This window comes from Taudactylus pleione, unplaced genomic scaffold (assembly GCF_031769625.1).
Source record: "Taudactylus pleione unplaced genomic scaffold, aTauple2 ptg000571l, whole genome shotgun sequence".
Lineage (NCBI taxonomy): Eukaryota > Metazoa > Chordata > Amphibia > Anura > Myobatrachidae > Taudactylus > Taudactylus pleione.
The window spans coordinates 11,105,478-11,123,772 of record NW_028284973.1 but is presented as its reverse complement, the minus strand read 5'-3'; the positions used below and the strand labels follow the sequence as shown (position 1 = coordinate 11,123,772).

The 18,295-nt window shown below is 46.0% G+C and overlaps 1 protein-coding gene across 1 annotated transcript in view; it reads left to right on the top strand.

Moving 5' to 3' along the window:
- Nucleotides 1–6,969, top strand: part of MTBP (MDM2 binding protein) — a 95,933-nt gene extending 88,964 nt beyond the window's left edge. Inside the window, exon 22 of the mRNA XM_088453125.1 lies at nt 6,803–6,969. Coding sequence (XP_088309251.1) covers nt 6,803–6,841 — 39 coding nt within the window. The 3' untranslated portion in view covers nt 6,842–6,969. The remainder of the gene's footprint in view (nt 1–6,802) is intronic.
- Nucleotides 6,970–18,295: the final 11,326 nt, after the last annotated feature.

Sequence of the window (18,295 nt, the reverse complement as noted above, 5' to 3'; positions counted from 1 at the left end):
GTGGGGCTACCGGAAAAAGAGGAGGGCTCGAATCCGGAGGAATTTCTGGAAAAATGGCTGCTGGAAACATATGGCCAGGAGGCCTTTACTTCACACTTTGCAGTAGAACGGGCTCACCGTGTGCCGACCAGAGCGTTGCCTCCTGGAGCCCCTCCGCGTACTTTTATTGCCAGATTCCTTCACTACCAGGATCGTGATGCTGTGATAAGGCTGGCTTGCACTAAAGGTCCAATGGAACGTAATGGCTCCCGGATTTCGGTGTTCCCTGATTTCTCTGTGGAAGTTCAAAAGGAGAGGGCACAGTTTCTCCCAGTCAAGTGTCGCCTGCGTGATCTCAACCTCCCATACGCCATGCTGTTCCCATCTAAATTACGTGTGGTAGCGGATGGTGAAACAAAATTCTTTTTCACCCCGGGGGAGGCTGCTGTGTGGTTGGATCGTCGTGCCCCTGCCAGGAGGCCGCTAGTTAATGACTGATCAAGTTCGGTGATCCTGATTTACGTAACACGTAACTATGCTAAATATGTGACTGTCAACATGGTCAAATGTTCTCCTTTCTTTGTTTTTAGGTCTTACGAATATTGATCTAGAAATGTTATTTCAGATGTTTTGTACAATATATTACCATATTTTATTTCTGTGACTAAGTATATGGTCATCTTAGTGGCTGTGGGATGGTGCGGATTGCCCTCACAACTATTTCTTTAAATATTTGTACAGTTTTTTTTATGCTTCCTAACCTATTAGTATTCTAGTTTTGGGTCAGGACAGTATTTTGTTCTTATTTCTCTATTCCCGGGGTGTGCAACACTGGAGGGTTCCCTGTGTTTAGAGGTCATTCTATACTTTGCCTCACACTTTGTACGGGATAAATTGTTATATGTTCACCTGGTGAGCTTATTTTCTCTGTTGGTTATCTGTGAGGGAGGGGTATGGGAATAGGTATGCCGCAGTTGGGGTTGGGTATACAGGGAGGGGGGGACGGAAGGGATAAGGGTTGTAGTTTTATTATTTTATAACTTTTTTTTCGTTTTTTAAAAAAAAAACTTTGTGTGGTCTCAAATTATTATCTATTGCAATATTATATGTTTAGATTCCAATGTCTAGATAGCGCAGGGTGTGCTTATTTTGTAGGTTTATACAGTGCTGCCCTTTGGATGTATATTTTGGGAGGAGATGATATCTTGGCTGGAACGTTATGACGTAAGCTAATATTAATGTTCTCACTTGGAACGTACGGGGTCTTAATGATAAAATAAAACGTTCCCTAGTGTTACGACATCTTAAACAATATGGAGCATACATAGTCTGTCTTATGGAGACACACCTGGTAGGCGGGAAACTGTTGTCCCTTAAAAAACCATGGGTGGGTTGGGCTTATCACGCATCACACACTTCTGCCTCCAGGGGGGGTCTCCATTCTTGTCCGCAAATCTGTCCCTTTTGTATTGGAGATGGTGCAGACTGACCCAGGGGGTCGTTATCTTTTTGAAATGTAGGCTAAATTATCTATAAATTTTATTTGTTGGCATTATACATACCGTATGGCCTTGTCCCCGGAAACGTCTACAATATGTGTTGGGGATTTCAATAATGTTTTGGACCAGGCTCTGGATAGAAGGGGTACGACTCAGAAAAGTCCTTCACCACAAGGCAACAGGTTTTTGTCATATGTAGCTGGGTTGGGCTTGGTCAACGCGTGGAGGACAAAATACATTACTGTAAAACAGTTTTCCTGTTTTTCACACTCTCATCTCACGTTCTCCCGGATTGACCTGGCGCTCCTCACGCGGGATATGATGCCTAGAATTAAATCTGTGCGCTATGAGTCCAGGGGAACCTCAGACCATTCTCCATTGACACTTAGCCTAGATCTGGGATGTCAAAGGGGCCAATCATTTTGGAAACTTAATTCATTTTGGTTGACCCGTATGGGGGTGGGCTCTGATTTGGAAGAAATGTGGAAGGAATATTTTGAAATGAATGGTGGTTCAGGTAGTATGGGATACTTTTAAGTCTTTCCTTAGGGGGACTGTGATTAAACGTGTTGCTGATTTAAGGTCTTTTTGCAAAAAAAAGGAATTGGACTTGCAGGCTTCCTGCCAATCATTGGAGCTCACTTACCTTGCTGATGGATTAGAATCATCCAAGGATGCATGGCTGTCTGCGCAGAGGGCATGGAACGATTGTTTGACAGATGAGACTCGATAGAAATTTTTATTCAGCTCACATTCTAGATATGCAACAGGTGATAGACCTGGTAGTTATTTGGCCAATTTAGCAAGATTAGAACGTCCTTCTATAACTGTAGTACAGATTGTGGGTCCAGGGGGCATAACCTATGATCAAACACCAGATATTACATAGGCGTTTGTTAGGTACTATCAGCGGCTATACAGTTCGGGCATGTCATATAGTAATGAGGAAATGCAACATTATTTTACAGATATAGTTTTACATCAACTGTCCCCTGAGGCAAAAGCTTTCCTGGATTCCACTTTGACTGCGGAGGAAATTGGCATAGCTATAAGATCCTTCCCAAAACGGCAAGGCCCCGGGGTTAGACGGGATTCCTTTGGAATTCTATAAAAAACATAGCCAGTTTTATGTGCCTCGCCTACTCGAGCTATTTAATCAATTGTATGAATGTAATTCTCTCCCTCAATCCATGTCAGAAGCCCTTTATAATGGTGTTACCAAAGCCGGGAAAAGACCCTAAACAGATGGTCTTACCGGCCTATTTCTCTCCTCCCTACAGACATTAAAATCCTCGCTAAAGTCCTGGCCATTAGGTTAAATCAAGTGATTGCCCAGTTGATACATCCAGACCAGACCAGACTGGATTTATGCCAGAAAAATCAACTTTGCTTGATCTTCGACGCCTTTTTACCCAACTGCAGATCTCACACGAGAACCCCTCTTCTAAAATAATTGTCATTAGATGCCGCTAGGGCGTTTGACTCTGTGGAGTGGCCTTTCTTGTGGGAGACAATGAGGGGGTTTGGGATAGGCTCTGACTTCATTAAATGGGTTAAATTGCTATACTCGGCGCCTGTGGCCAGGGTATCGGTTAATGGTTTTGTCTCATCCTCTTTCCCTCTTTCGAGGGGTACACGGCAGGGCTGCCCCTTGTCACCCATTCTATTTGCCATGGCCATTGAGCCTTTGGCCTGTTTGATTAGGGCTAGACCTGCTGTTCAGGGATTTTCCATGGGAAACAGATCAGATAAAATAGCATTATATGCTGACGATATCCTGCTCTTTGTCTCAGAATACGACACTTCCATGCCGAACGCCCATGCAATTATTAACTCCTTTGGAAAGTATTCGTGTCTGTCGATAAATTGGGACAAATCATGTATACTTCGCATTAGAGGAGCGTGCCCTGTTGCTCCGCTTTTATCCCTCCCATTAAGATGGGTAGACTCGTTCAAATATCTAGATATATGGATAACTAACGATCCGCATAGTTATATGCCATTAAATATTAAGCCGCAAATAGAATATTTAAGATCCCGGGTGGCTACATGGGGAAAACTGCCATTAACACTCACTGGCAGAGTAAACCTTGTAAAAATGGTTCTACAACCAAAACTCCTTTATGTGGTGCAACATTCCCCAATTTATCTCCCTCAGAGTGTGTTCAGACAAATAGATGGATTGTTATCCTCTTTGATTTGGGTTAACCGTAGAGCCCGTATTCAATTGAATACACTTACTAGGTCACGGGATGCTGGGGGACTGGCGTTGCCCCATTTTAAGTTTTTTATTATTATGGGACCCAATTGTGGATATGGATACAGGGTCTGGAGGCGGATGGATTACTGACTCTTGTGGTGGGACAGAAATCCCGGGGACATACTCCACTCCAAATACTACTTAGTGGCAACCTGAGGGGTGTTAGAGCTCCATTGGTTAGGCAGGCGGTCTTGATTTGGAGGCAGGTCACGCAGATTTTCCAGGGCCAGGGATGGGATCCTGATACTCCCTTACTTAATACCAAGGGGCTTGAGGAGCTTGCCTCGCTGCAGGTAGACAGGGTCTGGGGCAAATGGAGGGTGAACACACTTGGACAATTATATGCGTCTGGGGTGTTTAAGACGTTTGAACAGTTGCAAAATGAGTTTACTGTTCCAAAACAATATTTTTATAGATATCTCCAGCTTCGTCATGCTATAGATGCACAATTTGTGGATGCCCCCCCAATGATCCGGGATTCCCCTGTAAAAATGTTATTACTGGAGCTGGACCAAGGCACTTAGTGTCTGTTATGTATGCAGCTTTAATGCGAGAGCATCACGATAAGGATTTACCATCCATTAGGCAAAAATGGGAAGCTGACCTTGGACTATTGCCAGACGATGTGTGGAAATCAGCCCTGGGTTGTCCAAGAGTAGCTACTACAACAGTTCGGTTTCAGCAAATTCAACTGTTCCTGCTACATAGAATATATCTAACGCCAGATCGCTTATTTAAATTCGGTGGTAGATCTGATTCAAAATGCCCAAAATGTAACTCCCCTAATGGTAATTTTTGGCACCTAATATGGTCATGCTCTATTATAAGTTCTTTTTGGGAAGAGGTTAATTGTATATTGACGTCCACTGGTGTTCCTAGGGATATGCTAACACCTATGGTATGTACACTGGCTGTTATTGACGAGGATACATTAGATTAACAACATATTGTACAAAATGTTTATTTATGTATGCTCGCCAAGGTTTGCATAGCTAGAACATGGTTGGCCCCTGAGGGTCCACCGATAGGACAATGGGTAGCACTGGTAAATGAGACCTTGGCACACGAGAAATTTGTGTATTTAGCCAGGAAGGCTGAGAAGAAATGTGATCATGTTTGGGGCAGATGGCTGGACTCGCCATATGGGAAGAGACAAGAAGAGAATAGATTTGATCATGTGCGTATAACCAATAGGGATAGAGATGAGCACAGTACTTAGTTACTTTGTAATAATTGTAATGAAGCCGTAGGGATGTATATGTGTATTGTATTACATGTTGGTATGAGGAGGTTGTAGAAATGCTTAGGTATGTAATGTATAGACGAGAGGTATGCCATCATTGTGAATCTGTGGTGTAATATGCCCTGTATGCTTTATATTATGTTATTGGATATGATTAATGTAAGAGACCACACACAGATTGTTTATTGTGATGTACTTTATTATTGTACTTGTTTTGTTTTCTGTTTTCTGTTCTTCTTTTGCTTTTTCTTGAAAATTAAATAAAAACTATTAAATAAAAAGCGCATGCACCAAGGGTATGCAACATACAGCCTTTCCAGCTGCTGTGGAACTACACAGCCCAGCATGTACTGTAATAATTTTAGCAAGCTCTAATTGAAAAAAAACTGGTAAGGGCATTCTGGGATGTGTAGTACCACAACAACTTCCATATAATTTTTCCAAATTTATCTTGCTCAACCTATTAAAACTCTATTTTACCAATTGGGGTGTGTGAATGTAAAGTGTGTGGAGTTTCTATGTGTCTTCGAAACACAGCAATTCTGTCCTTATATGGCTTAATGCAAAAGGAAATGACGGCATCCTTATAGCGTGGCCCCACCTAGTGCTGTAGTAATGGTATTACATGGAAAGGAATGGGACATTGATCCACTGTTTCCTTGTGTCCGGTCATGCAGTAACGCTTTGTGAAGCTGTCAGTCACCCATCACTGATTACCTCGGGGAAATGGACCAGAACATTCACGTTTCCCGGTGCCAACAGGTTCTATTAAAGAGGAAACGTGGTCACCTATTCCCATGTATAGTACGTGACATAGGGCAAGATCATATTGTGCCGGATTAGGCCATAATACTTGTACCTGTTGGCTAAATGGCAGTCCTATCCACATAGGAGCTTGCTGTCATTGTGTCTTTATGGTATACGTTCAATGTGTCGGCATATACAATGTCGGCAAGTACAGACTGTCTGCATTGTGAATGTCAACAGCTGATTTTAGCCGATTTTTAGGCTTGGGCTGCAGTTTAGGGTGAGTAGCGTAGTTTATTTTGGCATCGTTGACATCGCCTCCAAGTCGAAATTCTGGTGTCAACATTCTGAATATACAGCCATGGCCAATAGTTGAGAATGACACAAGTATTGGTTTTCACAAAGTCTGCTACTTCAGTGTTAAACCTTTTAGTCAGATGTTACTATGGTATACTGTCAGATGTTACTATGGTATACTGTCAGATGTTACTATGGTATACTGTCAGATGTTACTATGGTATACTGTCAGATGTTACTATGGTATACTGAAGTAACATTACAAGCATTTCATAAGTGTCAAAGGCGTGTATTGACAATTACATTAAGTTTATGCAGAGTCATTATTTGCAGTGTTGACCCTTCTTATTTAAGACCTCTGCAATTCGCCCTGGCATGCTGTCGCTCACCTTCTGATTGACAATATGGTACCATTCTGTATTCATGGCTGTGTTCTTAGGCAAACTTGTGAGTGAGCCCCCTCCCTTGGCTGAGAAGTAACCCCACACACGAATGGTCTCAGGATGCTTTTCAGGATCTTCACGATAGCGCCCACCATGTCATGTGAAGAAACATGTATGCAAGAATTATATGATGTATGTCGGGTGTATTCAACGTGTGGTCTCCTAGCTGTTGTGGAACTACACATCCCAGCACGCCCTGCCACAGTTTTACTATCAGGACATTTTAAATCTGGCAGGACATTCTGGAATGTGTAGTTCCACAACAGCTGGTGGGCTGCATGTAGATCACCGTGTTCTAAAGCATTATTAATTGTGTGGGTTTTATTTTTTTCAGGTTATTCAATGGGAACTGGACAAAATGAAGAAAAAATGAGAGATGGATAATTTAAAAATATTATGTGTAAACTAAACGGATTGTAAGTTGTTTTGTTTTTGTATGCGCTCACAGTTTTGTATTATTTCCCCTTGTCCCCTTAATAAACCGCTCACCTAGCTCTTGTCCTCCCGGCTCGCTGTCGCTGGCGATATCTCATCCTAAAACTTTCCTGACCTGCGCAGTCTCTGCATTGTGTTCTGCTCCTGCTTCTCGCAGGGCCCTTTGTTCCTTACACAATATCATCCCTTTGCTTTGGAGGAATGCAGCCGGCTTCCCCATATCATCTTGTACTTTGTATTTACTCCAAGGTGACCATGGATCTATTCAGCCCTGCACAAAGGTCACTCTGATTTTAAGTTTAGACTTCTGAAGGGCCAGCTACTACCATGTACAAAGCTGAGGCAGAACAGGCCGACTATAAGGGAATACAATGCACTGCGCTATGTTTCATGGTCTCCTTTCTACCTGTATGGATGTGCTCGCTGTAAAATGATCTACTTGTGGAACAAGCTGGTACAGATCTATCTCTAGGTTTTATTATTTCTAGCGCACCCTGGTGGCTAGTGGAGGTTTTACAGGAGCTTTCACCGCATATACTGTACAGTGCTTCCTTGAAGCATGATAGATTTGCATTTCTCAATTTACAGTTAATCTGTTCTATACTCCAGTAACTTTACATAGAGGCAGGATGTGATTAAAAGAAGAAAAAAAAATTGCTAATAAAGAATGTACTTACTGGATGCCATATTATTTTTATAATATACAGTATTTGGCCACCACAGGCATTTACACTCTAACATTCATTTCTACTTCAGGGTCCATAGGGGGTCCACAGGGTTGACCTTGGGGTATAGGTTGGGAACCAAATCCGGGCACCACGCAGTTAAAGCTTTTAGCTCCCAGGATGCACTGGATCCACTCTCCCTATAACCCCACCCCCAAGCCAGAGGCACCTCAGTTTAAGTTGGTGCCCGGCCGGAGTCGGGTCACCGTTAGCGCAGGGGGAGCTGATTAGCAGCCCCTAAGCTTATTTTATTTTTTTAGGGACAAAGTTTTTTCCATGGACTTTGGACTCTTCAGAGCGGCAGCGTCGGACTGTCCATAGGACGTCTAAGCTGCCGCTCCGTCACCCCGCTGGCGCTGAGACGCCAGTACAGATCTGGGGATCTCAGCGGGACCCCAGAGTCTGTACTAGCCGGACTCTGTGGGCGCCCAGGACTGCTGCCGGATCCACGGGGAGCAGGTAAGGTCGCGGATCACCGCATTTCAAATGCAGTCCTGTGCCTCCGGTCTCAGGGGACAGACCGGAGGCGCCGGCAGTGGCGGCGGGCCCCCCATACCCCGTGTGTCCACTAGACCACCAGGGACTTAACGATCGGTGCAGGGAGCCGGCGTCCCGGGGGTTAATAGCCGGCCAGGGGAGGCAGCCTTCCCTGTTACAGCGGCTCCTCCCCTCAGCTCAGTATCCATAGTCTGGCGTCGCTGAGCTGCTTCCTCCGCGGGCCACGCTTCTTCTGAGGTCTCCAGTGGCCATTTTATCTCTGTGGTGCAGCAGAAATCTCTCAGGATGGCAGTTGGTCCAGTCCCCCTGCGTACCTCACCATCAGGTCAGTGTACACAGCGCTGTAGCCTTCCCAGACACTGAATCTGGGCAGTTGAATGCAGTGTAATAGTGCAGTATATTATATGACATGTTTATGTATATATGTGTATATCTGCATTGTATGTGACTTATGCTAGTGCTGACTGTCTGTACTTTATTCTCTCACCTGTCAGTGTATATCTATCCCTTTTCTTTATCTGCCCTAATACAGCTGTACTTAGGGTGGTTCTGAGACCTCACATTTATATACTTGTTAATATTTGTGTGGTTTGTCACATACTGTTGCGTGCTGCACGTTGCCATATTTTAGATGGAACTGTGTGTTGCATACGCTGAAAATGGGTCCCTGCAGCTAATTTTTGGCATCAGTCAGGACCAGTATAGTGCTGCTTAATATTTCCGCCAAGATTGGTCAGATATGTCTGACCAGGAGATAGAGCGTTATACTGCACCCATTTTTACTATCCTGCAAGCCATGTGCTGCAGGTGTTAGTGCGGAGGATTTGACTCATAAAGGGTTCTGTATGTGGCGTCATCTGGTGCTGGCCTCTTTCACGACCCCCTTGGGCGGTTTGTTTTCTCGGGATCCTCTCAATTGCGGATCGCCGGGCGGGCCCCATTGTTGTACCTCACTTGGGGTTACTTCACCATACTGCCCTTTTCATCTCAGGGTATCTCGCAGCTTCTTGCACTCTTCCCCTGTGACACAGACTACCGCTCCCTGCAGGGGTTTTTCGCAGTATATGAATTCCCCCTGGTGCCACAATAGTCTGTCATTCCCCTTGCAGGGGATTACCACAACAGCCACCCTGGGTGGATGTCGTTTTCTACGAAACGCTAATTGGCGTGGTTGACGCCCTGTGGTTACTTCCCAGTTGGCTCTGCCGTGAAATGGGTACTGTTCGGGGCTCTTTCCCTCTTACACGGGGGTAAGCCTATTTCAGGTATTATTATTCCTGCTGAGGGCTGGTAGCAGGTCCATTCTGGTTAGAGTGAATGTTGACCTGCACCTGTATCATACACCCTCAGTATTGCGTGCCTTCGGGTTCCCTGTTGCTGACTAGCGGGTGGATCGCATAGCGGGACTCTGGCTGTTGCCAGATAGGAGGTGTTACAACAGTGTTTGGCCTCCTGTCCCAAATTCCCTGAGGGTCATCACGAGCCCCTCCTGGGGGGGATGGGCGTGTTACTCGTCTGATTACAGACGTTACTACGCCTCCCATTCCTGCGTGGTCGGATTCTTCGGATCCGTAGGTGGTAACTCTGCCTGAAATCAGTATACTTGCTTTCAGGAGTTGTTACCCATCCTACCATGGCTATAGCATGGTTGGTTAATACTATTGCATATTGGGTTGATGCATTTGTAACGTTGTTTCCCCTCCAACACGTCGGGGGTTCAAATGTATTTGGTCGCTCACGTAATATATGCTGTTGTCATAGGTGGAAATGCCTATATTGGATACCAGTCTCCTAACTTTCAGAGTTCCGGCTGCGACTGTATCCTCCGTAATACCCTATGGCTGCGCTCTGGGAATGCAGAGGTGCAGATACCATCTTTAGGGTTGATATTGTTTGGTCCTGACCTTGACAAGATTGTAGTAACATTGGCAGTATTACTAACGACAAGTTTACCGCTTTCAGCTATGCCCACTACAAGGCCTCAGACTAAGTCTGTTAAGTCTTTTTTGTCCTCTGGGTCAGCCTAAAGGTCTGTTTCTTCGTAGACTGTCGGCATCTACAAGGGCCGACATATCCAGTACCGAGCAGGCCTGGACTGCCAGCCGATCCTGCTTCTGAACCTACGGATATCTCTTCAGCCTGACGGGACAGGCCTACAACTGGGAGATACCGATTTTCTCAGTTCGCCCGGTATTAGTGTCAAGTTGCCGCGGCTACGTGGGTAGGAGGGTACGCCCTCTTTACAAGGGCCTTACAGATCCAGAAAGCTATGCAGTTGTTGCGGTAAGCGGAGCTAATTAGGCCATCCCCACTATCTCAGTGAGGGACTGGTTGTTCTGTTTTTTCTTTCTGGTGCGGTGGCTGAATGGTCCTCTTTGGCCTATTCTCTGTCTCAATTCCCTGAACCAGTTCCTAAAGCTACCTGGGCTCAGGAGGAAATCCCTATGCTCCATCATACGATGTTTGGAACCTGGGGACTTTATGGTATCACTGGATATACAGGACGCGTGCCTACGGGTACTTACAGAGACCTTTCCTCAGCATGGGCTGAGGTTTGCTGTATCACAGCAACACTTACAATTTTTCGGGCTCTGCCTCTTGGGACTGTCCTCAGCCCCACAGGGGTTTACCAGCGTTTTGGATTTTCTGACAGTTCTTCTGTTCAGTATATCCCAATGCTCCTGTACCTGGACGGCCTCCTGCTCTTAGCGGGATCACCGGGGTACTTTACGGCCAGGTCAGGATGACTGTGGCTTCTTCAGGGTGCAGACGTTTAATCAACGGGGAAAAAGTCCTCCCTGCATCCCTCTCTGGGTATTCTTCATCTAGGATCCCTGCTGGATTCTCAGAATCTGAGAATTCTTCTGGCGTAAGACGGAATCTCTTCTCTCTTCCATTAGGAGTACATGGTTGTCTGCGCAGTCGACAGATGTCTTTACACTCTGGGATGCATGGTGGAATGGGCTCAGTTCCATTCCAGGCCTTTCCATAATTGGCTCATCTCCAGATGGAATGAGTTTTTTCTGTCGGATAACTGTTCAAACGATGATGCTCTCTCCGGAGGCAAGTCGGTCCCTGTCCGGGTGGCTATGGCCATCTCGTCCAGGGTTTTCTTTGCTATGGACAGTGTCTGGATCGAATCCTTTTCAGTGCAGTTGGACGTCTGTCGATTCCACCCTGTCAATTAACTTACTCTGGCATAACTCTTGTTTCCCGGTGAACCTGAAAAGGTTCAGTCCGACAGGGTCAGGACAGTGGCTTCCTTTTTAGCAACACTGTTCGTTGGGTGGCAATGACAGGTATGTCACATATTCGGACATAGTCCGAGGGTCTCCTCCCGACCATCTCGGCAGCGTTCATTTCAGGAGCTCTCCATTGGGAAGCGGGAGTCCTCAGCCGTCACGACGTGCATCCCGGGGACTAGTCTCTTCCCCAAGAGAGGTTTCATCTCCTGGTGAGCAGGGGGGGCCCCCCTGAGGTGACCCTCATGGCCTTCTGACTTTATCACACTATGGTGTTACAGTTCAGCTCTGGGGATTCTGAAGCAACCTTCAGCGACTCTTTGTCGGTGAAGTGGTCCTTCCACTTTGTGTACCTGTGTTCTCCGGTCTCCCTTCTTCCTCGAGGTCTTTGGAAGTGTTTTCAATCGAGACGGAGATGCTTTCCTGCTGGTGGCTCCTGATTGCCCCAGATGTCAGGGGTACTTGGATCTTCGGAGTCTCTACATCGATACTCAATCCCTGATGCTTCACTGCCCGGACCTGTTGTCTCAGGGTCCTTGGTTTTGCCTTGGACCTGGGTCGTTTGTCTTTGACTGTGTCCTTACAGTGGTCTTACGGCTTCCCTGGCTTTGTCATCGTTGGAATGATTAGAGCACATGGATCAGCTTTTGCTGGGACCTACCACAAACTGTGGCAGCCATAAATCTTATGGTATTGTACCTGTCGATACAATCCTCCGGTGTCCAGGATTTCCAGATATTCTGGCATTCCTTCCGGCTGGCTTGGGTTTCACACTTGGCCTGGTCTTCCTGACAGTGCGGATCTCTACACTGTCAGTATGGTTAAGATATGGAATTGCTCCACTCTGGTATCCAGTTCATCCTTTGGAGTGTTTTCTTGATTATGCCTCCATTTGTCCTCCCTAGGGACTCCTTGGGAGTAAGTAGTGGTTCTTCGTTACCTCCGGGGACAGTCAATGGAACCGCTGGTTGTGATAGCCATTACATGGTCTATTGCTTAGGCTCTCTCTTTCTCTCAGGGTGTTTATATCAACCAGGAGAGTGTCTGAATTGGGAGCGTTCTCATGTGGCTCCCTCTTCTGGAGGGCATCATGTCAGGGTGGGAGTTGCTCTCGCCCTGTGTTTCTTCTTAGTGGTTTTCAGGTTCCATATTATTCTGGAACTTATGGTACGGCCATTCTGTCCCCAGTCCTCTCGGCTGGTGTGGCCTCATTGACTGTGGTCTGGCCTCTTTGGATTTATGTGATCCGTTCAGGTTCCTTACGGAAATCGGACTCCTTATTGGTGGTCTGAGATTTCTGGTTTTCACAGGAAAGGATGGCCGGCCTATAACCAAATGTTGGCTGGATGGCCTCGTAGGTCTTCCTCAGGGGCCTACCCATGGGTAGGCCTTCCTGTTGTTGATGCTTGTTTTTTCTCGGGCCATGTGACCCTCGTGTGCGGCTCGCTGTGGCGCCTCGGCTGTTTTGCCTTACTAGGTGGCCACGTGGTCTTCTGTCCACACCTTTTTAAGGTTCTAGGCATTGGTTTCCTTTGCCTCTCAGGATGCTTCCTTTTTGGCGACGGATTCTCCTCTCAGCACAGGAGCGTCCCCACCCTTGGTTGAACTGCTTTGGGACATCCCCAAGGTCAACCCTGTGGCCCCCTATGGACCCTGAAGTAGAAAACAAGAGATATGGTAAGAACTTACCTTTGTTATCTCTGTTTCTACGAAGTCCATAGGGTCCACAGGGCGCCCGCCCTGACGCACCTGGCTTCATATGGGCTGTGTGGCTGGTCACCGGTTTTCCGTCTCCCATTTCGGTGAGTATGGTTATTGAGTGTTCCAGTTTTCTCTCTCTTTTTCTCTCCTCCTCCGGCCTTTGGCTACTTACAAACTGAGGTGCCTCTGGCTTGGGGGTGGGGTTATAGGGAGAGTGGACCCAGTGCATCCTGGGAGCTAAAAGCTTTAACTGCGTGGTGCCCGGATTTGGTTCCCAACCTATACCCCAAGGTCAACCCTGTGGACCCTATGGACTTCGTAGAAACAGAGATAACAAAGGTAAGTTCTTACCATATCTCTTGTTTTTTAGCTTTACTGGTATTAATGGGATATGACCAGTTACTGAGGCATGAGTAGTTCACTTGAAGTATCGTTTACACAGGTGCTGAAAATAGTACATAAGAGGTAACATGTCGTCGTAAGTTGCTGTAATGTGTGTTCCATGCACTTTTTACTTATACAATCCAACGTACAGGTCAGGTTTTCCCAAACTTTGGGCCTAATTCATTTTAGGCTGGAATTGCAAAAAGCTGCTCTCAGGCTCTAGATGTAAAGTATGCTCGCTGGCTATAGCTGTAATGTATGCTCGCAGGCTATAGCTGTGATGTATGCTCGCGGGCTCTAGCTGTGATGTATGCTCGCGGGCTCTAGCTGTGATGTATGCTCGCGGGCTCTAGCTGTGATGTATGCTCGCAGGCTCTAGCTGTGATGTATGCTCGCAGGCTCTAGCTGTGACGTATGCTCGCGGGCTCTAGCTGTGATGTATGCTCGCGGGCTCTAGCTGTGATGTATGCTCGCGGGCTCTAGCTGTAATGTATGCTCGCCAGCAGCTTTGCGATTCCGTCCTTGCAATTCTGGTAATGCAGCAGGAGGCCTCATGCCACCTGCATCCATTACTTATCCGAGCCGCATTGTCCAACGCAACATCGGATAATCTGTGGGAACATCGGGCGGCTATGTGACCCCATTAGCCCGCCCCCAATGGCGGCACACCTCAGTTTCGGAATGCGTAGGCAGTCTCCTCCCGCCCACAAACAGCAGCAGACTGTCAATCACTGACAGTCTACTAGCCGACTGCGTGCGATTACGCAGGACCCCTTATGCGCAGTGCGGGTCGGGCGCCTCCGCAAATTCCCGTTCATGGGGAATCTGCGGTCAGCAGTGCACTTACTGTATGTGCACTGCTGAATCCGGGGCCTTTGTCCTCAAAGCAGCCTAACAGTGCAGGTTTTAAGGATATCCATGCTTTAGCACAGATGACTTAGTACCTCAGTCAGTTTGACTAGGTCATCTGTGCACAAAGTCATCTATGCTTAAGCATGGATATCCTTAAAACCTGCACTGTTAGGGTGCCTTGAGGATCGAGTTTGAGAACCACTGGTGTGGGGCATGTTACTTCTAGGGGGGGCTCTGTTTGCTCTTTATTTGGAGGTCATTATCTTTGTATAACAACCCTCCCTCTTAGCCAGCTGTGCTTCTAGTAATGTTATGGTAGTTATCGTCCTATAAAAATGATGCACAGACCAGAGGTTCCCAAAGTGCAGTGACGCAGCGATTATATGCACGTCAGCTGCAGGCGCTGCGCGATTCATCTCTATGCCGGTCGTGGCCATGGCATGCAGTTGCTATGGAAGTAGAGTAAGGCCATGATGTGGGCGAGGCATCGCATATAGAGACCAACCTGGCCACGGTAAAGTCTCAAACGCAGCTTCCCGAAGAGGCCTGGCTAGAGTCTGCTGCTCTGACACCGTTATAAGTGTAAAAGTTGATAGTGATGAGTGCGCAGCTGCTAATGGTGACTGTTTCCGATTGGTAACTGTACTAAAAACACATTGATGTAAATGCAGTAAAGCAGCAGGAGCAGTACTTAAGTCACTTTACACTTGTTTTTTTAAAGAGACTAAATCATGCACATTTGTTGAAGCGGAAGCCTGTACAGAGCCTCCCTGTCATACTCCTGACATTTGATATAAATATTTTTTGTATTATTCTAATTTATTTTTAGAACTTTGGAAACATTTTCTTTGTTTATTGTAATAATTTTTATAGTTGGCACTCACCAGCTTTGTGGAGGTCCCTGGGACTGCAGGGAGATGAGGCAGCAACAGCTCAGCCTTGCTTCTGTAAAGTCAGACACTGCTTGCGGAGCTGGGGCGGGGCCACATAACGGGCAGTAAGCTGCACAGAAAGAGAGCTAATAGAGGCATGAGTATGGGGGTGTGCCTTGAGCACTGATTAACACCTTGGATGTGTCATGTGACCAGGAAGTGCCCTGCAGTGTCACTGGCAGCCTCCAAGGCGTTAATCACTGCTGTCTCCCTGCTATACTATAGTCCATGCCATCTCCATGCTATACTATAGTCCATGCCATCTCCATGCTATACTATAGTCCATGCCATCTCCATGCTATACTATAGTCCATGCTGTGACTCCCTGCTATACTATAGTCCATGCTGTGACTCCCTGCTATACTATAGTCCATGCCATCTCCATGCTATACTATAGTCCATGCCATCTCCATGCTATACTATAGTCCATGCTGTGACTCCCTGCTATTCTATAGTCCATGCCATCTCCCTGCTATTCTATAGTCCATGCCATCTCCATGCTATTCTATAGTCCATGCCATCTCCATGCTATACTATAGTTCATGCCATCTCCCTGCTATTCTATAGTCCATGCCATCTCCATGCTATACTATAGTCCATGCCATCTCCATGCTATACTATAGTCCATGCTGTGACTCCCTGCTATTCTATAGTCCATGCCATCTCCCTGCTATTCTATAGTCCATGCCATCTCCATGCTATTCTATAGTCCATGCCATCTCCATGCTATACTATAGTTCATGCCATCTCCATGCTATTCTATAGTCCATGCCATCTCCATGCTATACTATAGTCCATGCCATCTCCATGCTATACTATAGTCCATGCCATCTCCATGCTATACTATAATCCATGCTGTGACTCCCTGCTATACTGAACCCCGGCTGGTTACTGGAAAATAGGTGTAGACTCCACATTGAGTTTTCCCCTGATTTTTTTCCACTACCAAACTGGGTTCATAGGTCTTGGGCTGGTTAAAGTACATGGGGTCCCCCCCAAAAAAGCATAAAGAATGACATAAAAGATTAAACATTACTTTTGTTTAAACACCAAAACCTGCACAGATCATATTGAATTGCAGACTCTCTGCTGATTCATGCTTTGATTTGTCAGTAGATAGTATTGGGGTAATTTGATCTCGCACACGACAGAAATCACTGAGTATTACGATCGAACGTAGATAGTCAAATACGCTTATTAGTAAATTTGGGTTTTTGAACACTGGTGATGTCGACGATTACGTTTCTTAGTAAATTTGCACCCTAGTCTCTCTCTTCCATTGCTTTTTGAGACATTGATAGATACATCTCTTATCCGAGATGTATCAAAAACGTATACATTTAAAAAAAATAAAAATACTACAAATCTAACTAGGGCACTATGCTGTTTGAATTTCTAGATACGGTATTGACTAGATCAGTGATTCCCAACCTCGGTCCTCAAGGCACACAGTCCTGGTTGTAGTGATATCCATGCTTGTACACAGATGGTTAAATCAAAATAGCTTGGGTACTAATTAAGTTACTTGTGCTCAAGTATGGCTATCTCCAAAACCTGGACTGTTGGTGTGCCTTGAGGACCGTGGTTGGGAACCCCTGGACTAGATTATATTTAGCATGTACCTGCCTAGAAGCTCCTGCTGTATTTCATGGGCAGTTTCTACATGGGCTTTGCAAACAATTGGAGCTTCAGGACTGTAATTTGCTATATACACGCCATACTTACCAACTTTTCAAAACTCCTCTAGGGGAGCAGCCTGGAGAGGAGATGCCGCTTACAGCTTTGGAGGGCTGTGTCAGACTGTAAATGTCATTCGGTCCTGCCTATTTATGGGGAAAAGGCCGCAATACGTGGGACCACGAGTAGGGGGCAGGCCTAAATGATGTGATTTGCGTCATTTAGCTCCTCCCCTTCCTACGGACCCGTAAAAGCTCCCCATCCTGCCCACGTCACTAATAAGTGGGCGGGATGCGAGAGATCTGACTATTCCGGAGGTGCGGAGGGCTACCTGAAAATCGTGAGCCTCCCGCAACTTCTGGGAGTGTAGGCAAATAGGATACACGCATCTTAGAATGTATATTAAATTAGTTACATATAAGGCAGGTGTTAGGTTTTTTTCGAAGTAACATTTTAGATCTAAAAAAAAAAAACCTGTCCAAAAGTGGAGTTTTTATATTTTAAGAGAATTGTGGGTCATACAGCAATTTGAGAATATGGTGTTATCCAAGTACTTAGTGTGGTGAGTGGGACTGTCTCTCACCTGAATCGCCCACATTCTGGTGGGATCCGCTCCCTCCAAGGGACAGATTGGCACATTCTGCATCTACAATAGAAGGTTGGAATTCCGGGTTTTCTGGGCTGCACAGCTCAAACTGGAAATATAGAATTCTGGGTTTTACAGGAGGCCCAGAGCTAGGAAGTCTGCAGCACAGGAAGGGTTTAAAACTCATTGCTCCTGGTGCTGGATAAGCTAGCCAGGCGATAGGCTGGGGGTGGTGGTTAGCATTAGGGTGCCAGGACCTGGAGGGTCCAAGGGCTGTGCTGGGAGAGCATGCCTAACTTGTGGCTGCAAGCCACTGCTGACTGATTAGCACAATGACTGCTGAGACTTTATTGTTTGTTTATATTTTATGTGCCTGTATGTGTGCAGGCCTAAGCTCACGTATACTATGAGGAAGTGTTTGTTGCTATTGGTAATGCCACTGCTTTACCAAAAATACCTGCCTGTCTGGAGTGCTCATTTCAATACCCAGTGTTACGTTAGACAGCGGCAAATTTTAATCCTGAAGCTTTTATTGCCTGTTGTCCTGATACTCTTTGTGTGTTGTATCTCATTTCAGCTGAATTTATATGGTCCCATTCTGTGTAGTCTCAGGATTCATGATGAAGGTGCTGTATAAAAGACTAACGTGGATCAAATCTATTATTCATACGCACATTGGAGTCTCAGTGCCGTGTGTGTACAAAGCCTGGCATTGCCAGGCTCTATCATATTGTAGAAGGATGTGCCGCTTTGTGTAATAAGCTTCCAGTACAAGTGCTATATACTACTAATTAG